The sequence below is a fragment of the Xenopus laevis genome, chromosome 8L (assembly GCF_017654675.1).
Source record: "Xenopus laevis strain J_2021 chromosome 8L, Xenopus_laevis_v10.1, whole genome shotgun sequence".
NCBI lineage: Eukaryota > Metazoa > Chordata > Amphibia > Anura > Pipidae > Xenopus > Xenopus laevis.
In genome coordinates, this window is record NC_054385.1 from 21,628,692 (window position 1) to 21,637,785 (window position 9,094).

Sequence of the window (9,094 nt, forward strand, 5' to 3'; positions counted from 1 at the left end):
ATGGCAAACATGAGATATGGAAGTAAACAATCCCAGTTCCTCCCATCTTTATCCACCACTTTTTTTAACATCCCCTTAAGGGTCTTGTTGAACTTTTCCACCAACCCGTCAGTTTGGGGATGATACACAGATGTGCGTAACTGTTTTATTTGGAGAAACCTGCACAATTCCTTCATCACCCTAGACATGAAGGGAGTCCCCTGATCTGTAAGGATCTCTTTTGGAATTCCTGTGCGGGTGAACATGTGGAACAGCTCTCGAGCTATGGTCTTTGAAGAGGTGTTCCTTAAGGGGACAGCCTCTGGATACCGAGTGGCGTAGTCCATGACTATCAAAATATACTGATGCCCCCTAGCAGATTTTATTAGTGGCCCTACCAAGTCCATGGCAATACGATCAAATGGGATTTCGATTACGGGTAAGGGAACTAATGGACTGCGAAAATGGGGCATTGGGGCCGATTTCTGACACTCGGGGCATGATTCACAATAGTTCTTTACATCTGCACGTACCCCCGGCCAAAAGAACCTCTGTAGCATTCGGTCTTTGGTTTTCTCATACGCTAGGTGGCCACCTAGTGGATGAGAATGGGCCAGATTGAGAACTGTTCTCCTATATGGCTGTGGGACCACTAGCTGTTCCACAATCTATCCTCGAACCATATCCACATGGTAAAGCAAGTCATTTTGTACAGCAAGGTGGGGAAATACACAATCTACCCCAGGATTTTTGGGGTTCCCATTTTTAACCTTGACATTTTCCAAAGCTTTAGTGAGTGTCGGGTCCCTTAGCTGGGCAGTTCCGAAGTTATCCCGGGAGACCTCTAGCTCAGGCATGCTAGGTTCCTCAATGGTCTCCACAGTTACCTCAGATTCACCAGCTAATACAGCTAAGGGAAATAACTCACTATCTTCCAACCCATCCTCGGTACCACTTACAATAACACCTGACATGGGTGGTTCAGTTTTCTCTCCCCCAGACACTCTATTGTCCTTAACAGTTTCTATAGAAGTATCCAGTTCAATACATAGTCCCTGCGGGGGTCACAAAAGTCACTAAGGCTGTGGGGTATTTCTTACAGTCCCCATGTACACACACCACTCCTACTTGACGCTGCGTTAAAGGACAGTCCTTCAGGAGCTGTGTGTTTACCATTGTGACTAAGCTACCTGTGTCTTACCAATCTGGACGACACAAGTTGGTACATCAGGATCCGCAACGAGACCTGGTCGAGCGAACAGAGACAACTTCCCCTCAGTTCCACACTCCATGGGTTCTGGATCAGCAGGGCAGTTGGCGGCAATATGTCCCCACTCTCTGCACCTCCAGCACTGGGGAGCTCCTCGGGTCTGGCGGGGGCTGTCTCCACGGGGTCTTCCTCTTATCGAGTCTAGACCTGGATTACCGGGGTCCTCTGGGCTGGGCTTTTCCACTGTAGCCGACTTCTTGGATCGGTCCACTGCAGGAGTCCTCTTCGAGGTGGGCACCGCCCGCGTAGTGAAGTCCTCAGCGGCAAGGTATCGCTCCACCAGTTCCACCAACTGGTCTGCTGTATTTGGATCGGCTTGGCTTACCCACCGGCGTAATTCAGGTGGAAGCGCTCTCCGATATCGGTCTATTGTGACTCTTTCCACAATCTGAGGCGCGGAAAGCAAGTCCGTCTGCAGCCAGCGTTTCACAAGGTTAATGAGATCATACATCTGGGAGTGGGGTGATCCCTTAACCTTAAATTCCCACCTGTGGACCCGCTGTGCCCTCACAGAGGTGGTTACTCCCAGTCTCCGCAGGATTTCAGACTTCAGCTTGTCATAGTCCCTTGCGTCCTCGGAGGACAGGTCATAAAAAGGTTTCTGGGAATCCCCCACTAGTAGTGGTGCAACAATCATTGCCCATTGCTCCCTCGACCAGGCTTGCTGCTCCGCCGTCCTCTCAAAGGTACAGAGGAAGGCCTCCACATCATCCTGCCGAGTCATTCTCCGCAGGAGGTGGCTGCCTGGGATGGAGCGTGGCACTCCGGGGACTAGGGCAGCATCCCCAGAGACCCTGGCTGTCAGTTGTTTTACCACCTCAATTTGCAGCTGCCGATCTTTCTCTGCAGCCTGCACCAGTGCAGTGATCTGGGCCTGCAACAAACGATTTGCCTCCTGCTGGGTGGCGTTAGACTGCTGCTGTAGCAACTGGCTCTCCTGGTGGGCCTTCTGTAAGGTTGCAGTGCACTGCAGCAAAGCCTTGAGGACATCCTCCATTTCACAACTTTTAAGTGTACTGTCTCTTTAAATGCCACTTATAAGCTATACAGTCCGCACAATACACACAGGAGACTTACTGTGGTTAGGCAACTTCCGCGTGTGGCAATCGCTGCCCCCACCAATTGTGGGGGTTCACTCGCTGGTAGGCTGCAAAAGAGGCGACTTCTTACACCAGGATCGATTTAAGGGCTTCCTGCCCGCGTTTATTTTCCAGCGGCTGCAGAAATTTCCCTCGCAGGGGGAAGGTAACCGAAAAACAGCAGTTCAACAGAAAAAATCCAACCTTCTGGTTCACAAAATAAATGCTGTGCTTTCTCTCTTGAAGCTGAGCAATAACAGCAGTTTGTCTCACACACACATTCAGCACTGCTGCTCAGCATCAGGTGTACTAAATAGGCCTAGGGCCTCTTGAAAACCTGGCCTACGGATTTGGGAATCCGCCCCACCCTACTCTTGCGGGTTCCCAGTAAGACCAGTCCCGGATCAACAATTACAAAAACCTTGCAGAGAGACATAGTGTTTCTCTGCTTAGAGCACTACAGGTCTCACCTCAGTAACAATATCTGAGAATCCGTGGCCCAACATACATACCATCAATCACTTTTCCCCAGGAAACTGGGGACCTTTTTGTCACCATACCACAATATATATATTATATAGAGTGGACCAATTTAAAAAGAAACTGAAGCTTTGTGTGTGTGTGTGTGTGTGTGTGTGTGTGTGTGTGTGTGTGTGTGTGTGTAGTAAGCACTAAACCAATTCTCAATTTTCAAGCTTTCTACTTAAAAATATTTATGGGTCTTTGTTTAAATAAAACATTTAACATTGCCGTGCTTGCCTGTTATTTGTTAACTGCGTGAATCATCAAATGCCATGGGAGTTGCAGACAGCATTACTTGCTTACAAAACCCCAATTACAACAACCAATCATAGACACGGACACTTGCATGGTGGAGAATGGCCGCAGCTGTTGTTTATTAAATATCATATCAATCAGAACATTAATATTGCTAATGATACTAATACCTGTTCATACATATCTTCCCAGCCAGCCTCTGCATCAGATCTCTGCAGCGGACCGCCTTAAAGCTTGACCACAAATATCCTTAAGCCCCGCCAATTTTTTTACCTAGCCAGGAGCATACCTCCACATGAAACTTCACTATAAACAACAATTAACTGCTGCGACAATATTGTTTTTTTTTTTTTTTTTTTTTTTTATTATATATGCATTCATATATTATATACCATAACAGGGTGGGTGGGTGGGATTTCCAAGACGATCCTCTCACGTCGGCTGCCGGCGAAGAATGAAGAGTGTTCGCCGGTTCGTCCTTTTATAGCCGGTCTTCGCGGCTTTTCCTGTGAAGCCACGCCCCTTTTTTGAATCGACCAATCAGAAGGCTTGGGATTGAAAATTGACCAATCGGAAGAGAGGTAAGTTTTTTCCACAGAACTACACGAGGTAAGTAAAAAATACATCAAACGGGGGGGAGCTGCCGCACTCCCATGTTAGGGGAGGTTAAGTCACTCCCCGTTCATGGGAGTTGCAGACAGCATTACTTGCTTACAAAACCCCAATTACAACAACCAATCATAGACACGGACACTTGCATGGTGGAGAATGGCCGCAGCTGTTGTTTATTAAATATCATATCAATCAGAACATTAATATTGCTAATGATACTAATACCTGTTCATACATATCTTCCCAGCCAGCCTCTGCATCAGATCTCTGCAGCGGACCGCCTTAAAGCTTGACCACAAATATCCTTAAGCCCCGCCAATTTTTTTACCTAGCCAGGAGCATACCTCCACGTCAAGGCCAATTAAACCATTACATTGGCCTTGGCCATTCCCCACACATGTAAAGCTCTTTCAATTGCACTTTGGAATCCCATGTTCAGAATGTCAAAACCGATATCTGACAAATGTACCCTGTCCGCACGATACAGGCCTTCAAAACCTTGCTCCAACTCATAGTGCCTATAAACCAAAATATTAACTGTCTTGGAAAATTTTGAGATAGCAAAATTGAGTTTTTGCGGCATCTCTCAAGGGGGTGAAAGCCTGCATCTTGAAGCCAGACTAATCTGGGCACAACTTCAGACCAAATTATCACAGTATTGGGAAAAATAAATCTGATCTGAGCAAGGTCTCTTTTTATATTACGAATTAAATCAATGTTTCTACCCTTTCCAATGTCATTTCCAGCTAAATGGATCAGAATAATTGCTGGGAAACCCCAACGAGATTTCATTTGCAAAATTATTGGTAATAAATCTGGCCATTTAAGGCCTCGAATGCCCATCCAGACAATTCTAACATCTTTAATGCCTAAATTAGTTGTGTAGGTTCGTTGTTCTGCTCTAGCTCTCGCTCTGTGGACGAAAGAGTGTCCAATAATCCAGACCAAAGGAGGAGAAACTGTAACGAAAAAAGGTAACACTTACTAAACCAGGGTAGGTCTGACATAAAGTTGATACCTAGAGGAGTTCCATCTGCCAAGCCTTTTGATGAACTCTTCTCCTAAACCCATCAATGAGGCTTGTGTGGCAGCTCCAATGCGAAAAGAATGTGTGTTATAATGGTCAGGTGGTATACCTAGCTTACTGACAGCTCCTTTGAGAATTTTCACAAATTGAAATCTTGTAAGGAAAGATCCATCACTGTGTATAAAGAAAGGGCCAGGAAGGCAGGGTCTGACTTGCTGATAATGTCTAAAAGCTAATACTGGACATATTGACTGTTCCGTGCTATTACCAAGCCAAATGGTTGTCCCTCTTCCTACTTTATCCGTTTTTGATTTTTTTAATATAATCTTTAATTTGCCCTCAACCAGATGAATGTCTTCACTCCCAATACCCCCTGGGGATCTTTTACTCTGAGAGACCGACTCACTTACCCGAAGGGCACCAAAGAACGACACAGAAAATAACAACGTAAACAACATTGTTTCAAACCGAGAATAGCATATTTGAGGTAGGACCGAAACGAGATCTTTCAACAATGATAATGTGATGGGTCTCCTAATGTCTACAGATCGTGTAATCCTACCAACACCCCGAAGAATTTGTTTAACCAAAAAGGATTTAGTTATGTCAGCCTCACCTTGAACCTTTAAAAAGAAAGATATGCCTGCTAATTTTTTAGTTATAGCTGAAAGAGAGTACTGAGCCTCAACTTGCTCCAGTACAAAAGACAATAAGACGTCACTGTCCCTTTGATAATGCTCTTTAGGAAAACTTGTTTTGAACTTCATCCACTCATTCCAGCTTGCGATGTAAGCATGCCAGGTTTTGTCTGCCAATGACATACTTAACCATTTTGAAATTCTGGCAATACTAAATTCCACAGATGTTGGGGGCATGGTGTTCCTTCTTTGTCCAAATAATTGGCGATTTCCCAGAGCTCGTTGAACTGAAATCGAGATAATGCGTCAGCCACAACATTGGTACAACCAGGGATATGCTTTGCTTGAATCAAAATGTTAAATTTAAGAGCTCGGAATACTGCCTGCCTAAGTAATCTCAGTACTGGGGGGGAGTTAGAAGATAGATTATTAACAACTTGCACCACACCCATATTATCGCAGTGCCAAACAATACGTTGTTAGCCAATTGGGGGCCCCACACTTCCAAAACAACTAACAGTGGAAAAAATTCCAGTAACACTAGATTTTTGGTAAGCTTGAGTTCTACCCAGAAAGATGGCCACGCATCCGCAATCCAATGTGTGCCAAAGATAGCACCAAACCCAGCTGAAGCCGCGGCGTCTGTATACAGATTCAAAGCTGCATTCTCGAACAATTCTCCTTGCCAATAAGAAATGCCATTGAAATTCTCTAGAAATTCCTGCCAAACAATCAGGTCATCTTTAACCACCTGAGGGATTCTTATGTGCCAGTTAGGATTATCTAGGCCAGACGTAAGTGCAATAAGTCTCCTGTTAAAAACCCGACCAATAGGAATAACCCGTGTAGCGAAATTCAGATGTCCGATCAAGGATTGTATGTGTTTTAATTTAACCTTTTTAGATTTAAAGTTGCGTTTAGAATGCTTCTCAGCTTAGCTACTTTTCCTTCGGGTAAGCGAAATTCACGATTTACAGTATCTATCTGAATACCAAGGAATTCTAAAGTTGTAGTAGGGGGTATTGTTTTTTCAACAGCTAGTGGAATGGCAAATTTCCTAGCAAACCACGTAAAAGTACTTAACAAAATTCCACATGAACTAGAATCTGCAGGACCGACAAATAGGAAATCATCTAAATAATGAATAACCCCCTTAGAACCAGTTTCCCATTGAACTACCCATTGCAAAAAGGATGCAAAGGCTTCAAAATAAAAGCAGGAAAGGGAACAGCCCATTGGGAGGCATCTGTCAAAATAGAAACTGCCTTCATAATGAAAGCCTAAAAGCTTATAACAGTCAGGGTGTATGGGCAGTAGCCTGAAAGCCGATTGAATGTCACTTTTAGCCAATAATGAACCTTGACCAAATTCTTGAATTATCGATATTGCCTGGTCGAAAGTCGTATATGAAACTGAAGATAATTCATGACCAATTCCATCATTGACAGATGCCCCCGAAGGATATGATAAATGGTGAATTAAGCGATAGCTTCCTGGCTCCTTCTTCGGTACAAGTCCTAAAGGCGAAACTCTGAAATCCTCAAATGGAGGATCATCAAACGGGCCATCAATTCTGCCCAATCTAAGCTCCTTCTCAATTTTTCCTTAACTACTTTTGGGTTTAGCTCAATTGATTTTAAATTCTTGGGAAATTATATGAGGGTTACAGGATCTGCTGATGGTATCCAAAAGCCAACTTCAAAACCCTTCTCTAAGAGGCAGGCCATCTGGCGCTTTGGATATAGCTCTAGGTATTGGCGCATTTCTGGTAACCTCACTGGGGTTATCTGACTTACTGGAGTCCCTACCACTGTGCTTTGTAGCAAATCGTTTGATGCAACGAAAGGCAGGATGGGTGCCAGCACAATGAGCACATTCATGTTTATATCTACAGTTTGCCTGAAAGCGGCAAGTTGACTCATTGAATGCCTAGCAAGCATTGTATTTCACAGGAGTCTTGTTCCCCGGTAATGGAACTAATGGCTGTTTGGGAATAAGCATTCCCATCCAAAGGTCAATATCCTTTGAACCCCAAGATATTGACTTCTGAATGGACATTTTCTGTCTGAATCTATCATCATACAAAAACCAGGAAATACCCCCATAGGCTTTATATGCTTCCAGAATAATGTCAATGTGTTTAAATAGGCCTGGACCTAATTGTGGGTGTTTTTCACACAATACATTTGAATAAATACAAAATGCCTGTAACCAATTAGTGAATGTCCTTGCCACAGGCCTGCGTCTGTCCATTTCAGGATCTGACTGCTTAACTTGCTTGCCTAAAAATTCCTTTGATGATGGCAACAGTGAGAGCATGTCAATATACTCCCCTTTTGTGATTTTTTCCTTTATGGCCTGTGGCAAGTGCAAACCCAAAGGTGTAGCATCACAGAGTATTGAATCTCTAAAAGCAGTTTCAGCTACTTGAGAAGACACAGCCCCTGTGCTTGTATGCGTTGACGCCGCACCAGGGGTTAACAAAGCTAACAAAGATTTTATGACATCAGTGGCAGCATAGTTACCAATCACTTGGATGGGTTGACTCTCCTCCTGAGGGGTAAAACCAGCAGGCTGGGGTGCGCTGTGGGTGACAGATGGTGATGTATGACCCCTGATGGCAGGTGGCAGAACCGGGTGCCCTATAGTGTTACAGCTGGAGGGCCCCGGTTCTGGGCGGCTTTGGGGCCCCTGCTGACCTGGTGCCCCTCATAGGAGCTGCCAGCTGCCGGACCTCCCCCGGACCCTGTGGAAGGAAAGGGCCCTGAAGTGTTAAAGCTCTTTTGATGGAGCGGCCCACCACTTGCAACAGCGGCGGAACTCACTCGCGATGAAGGGGGGGAAGCCGACGGCCAAACTCCTGTCTGCGGCGGGTCAGCGACGATCCTCTTCTTGGCGGAGACCGCTGACGTCATCTGGGTTCTCTTCTTCGCCGCTTGTTTCCCTCTGGTGTTCCTCTTGACGGCGACGATCCGCCTCTTTCCTGGTCCGCGTGAAGCTGGGGTGCGCTGGATGGCGACGTCAGATGCGGCTCCTGAAGATGACGCAGCTTCCTCTGACGGCGATCCTGGAGGCTCTGCAGTCGGAAGTGATGTCACCGCTGTCGTCGTCGATGATGCGAGCTGGCACTGCTGAAGGAGCGTCTGGATGTCTTCATGTCCCGCCTCCGCCTGGATCCATCGAAGGATGTCGCGAAGTCTGCCGTCGGGATTCTCTTCAGCCATTTCCAAGACGATCCTCTCACGTCGGCTGCCGGCGAAGAATGAAGAGTGTTCGCCGGTTCGTCCTTTTATAGCCGGTCTTCGCGGCTTTTCCTGTGAAGCCACGCCCCTTTTTTGAATCGACCAATCAGAAGGCTTGGGATTGAAAATTGACCAATCGGAAGAGAGGTAAGTTTTTTCCACAGAACTACACGAGGTAAGTAAAAAATACATCAAACGGGGGGGAGCTGCCGCACTCCCATGTTAGGGGAGGTTAAGTCACTCCCCGTTCATTCTCACACTATGTTATACTGCTAGAACATTTTTAGCACACATAAATATGCTTGATGGGGAACTAGAAATGCAATTATCTCAGCTGCAGTTGCCAGGACAACATTAGGAAAGTGTTGTGATAAATGAGACCAAAATACATAACAGCCTTGTTTGTTTGTTTGGAGGGGGAAATCAACTGCAACTTCTATTACACAGGATTATGCACCTTGAACAGCTTT

General features: G+C 45.6%; 2 protein-coding genes across 2 annotated transcripts; both read right to left on the reverse strand.

Moving 5' to 3' along the window:
• Window positions 1-3,197: 3,197 nt before the first annotated feature.
• On the reverse strand, window positions 3,198-5,619 carry LOC121396894. Its single transcript, XM_041572509.1, has 2 exons — window positions 4,062-5,619; window positions 3,198-3,394 (listed from the first exon to the last, which is right to left on the reverse strand). The coding sequence occupies exon 1, from the start codon at window positions 5,617-5,619 to the stop codon at window positions 4,702-4,704; it is 918 nt and encodes a 305-aa protein (XP_041428443.1). The 3' UTR covers window positions 3,198-3,394; window positions 4,062-4,701.
• LOC121396895 lies at window positions 3,865-8,891 on the reverse strand. The gene is made up of 2 exons (XM_041572510.1): window positions 7,908-8,891; window positions 3,865-5,669 (listed from the first exon to the last, which is right to left on the reverse strand). Exon 1 carries the CDS (start codon window positions 8,814-8,816, stop codon window positions 8,025-8,027), a length of 792 nt encoding a protein of 263 aa, XP_041428444.1. The 5' UTR covers window positions 8,817-8,891; the 3' UTR covers window positions 3,865-5,669; window positions 7,908-8,024.
• Window positions 8,892-9,094: the final 203 nt, after the last annotated feature.

Bases quoted from the DNA above. Each gene is read 5' to 3' on its own strand.
- LOC121396894 (XM_041572509.1), bottom strand. From the start codon at position 5,619: ATGCCCCCAACATCTGTGGAATTTAGTATTGCCAGAATTTCAAAATGG.
- LOC121396895 (XM_041572510.1), bottom strand. From the start codon at position 8,816: ATGTATTTTTTACTTACCTCGTGTAGTTCTGTGGAAAAAACTTACCTC.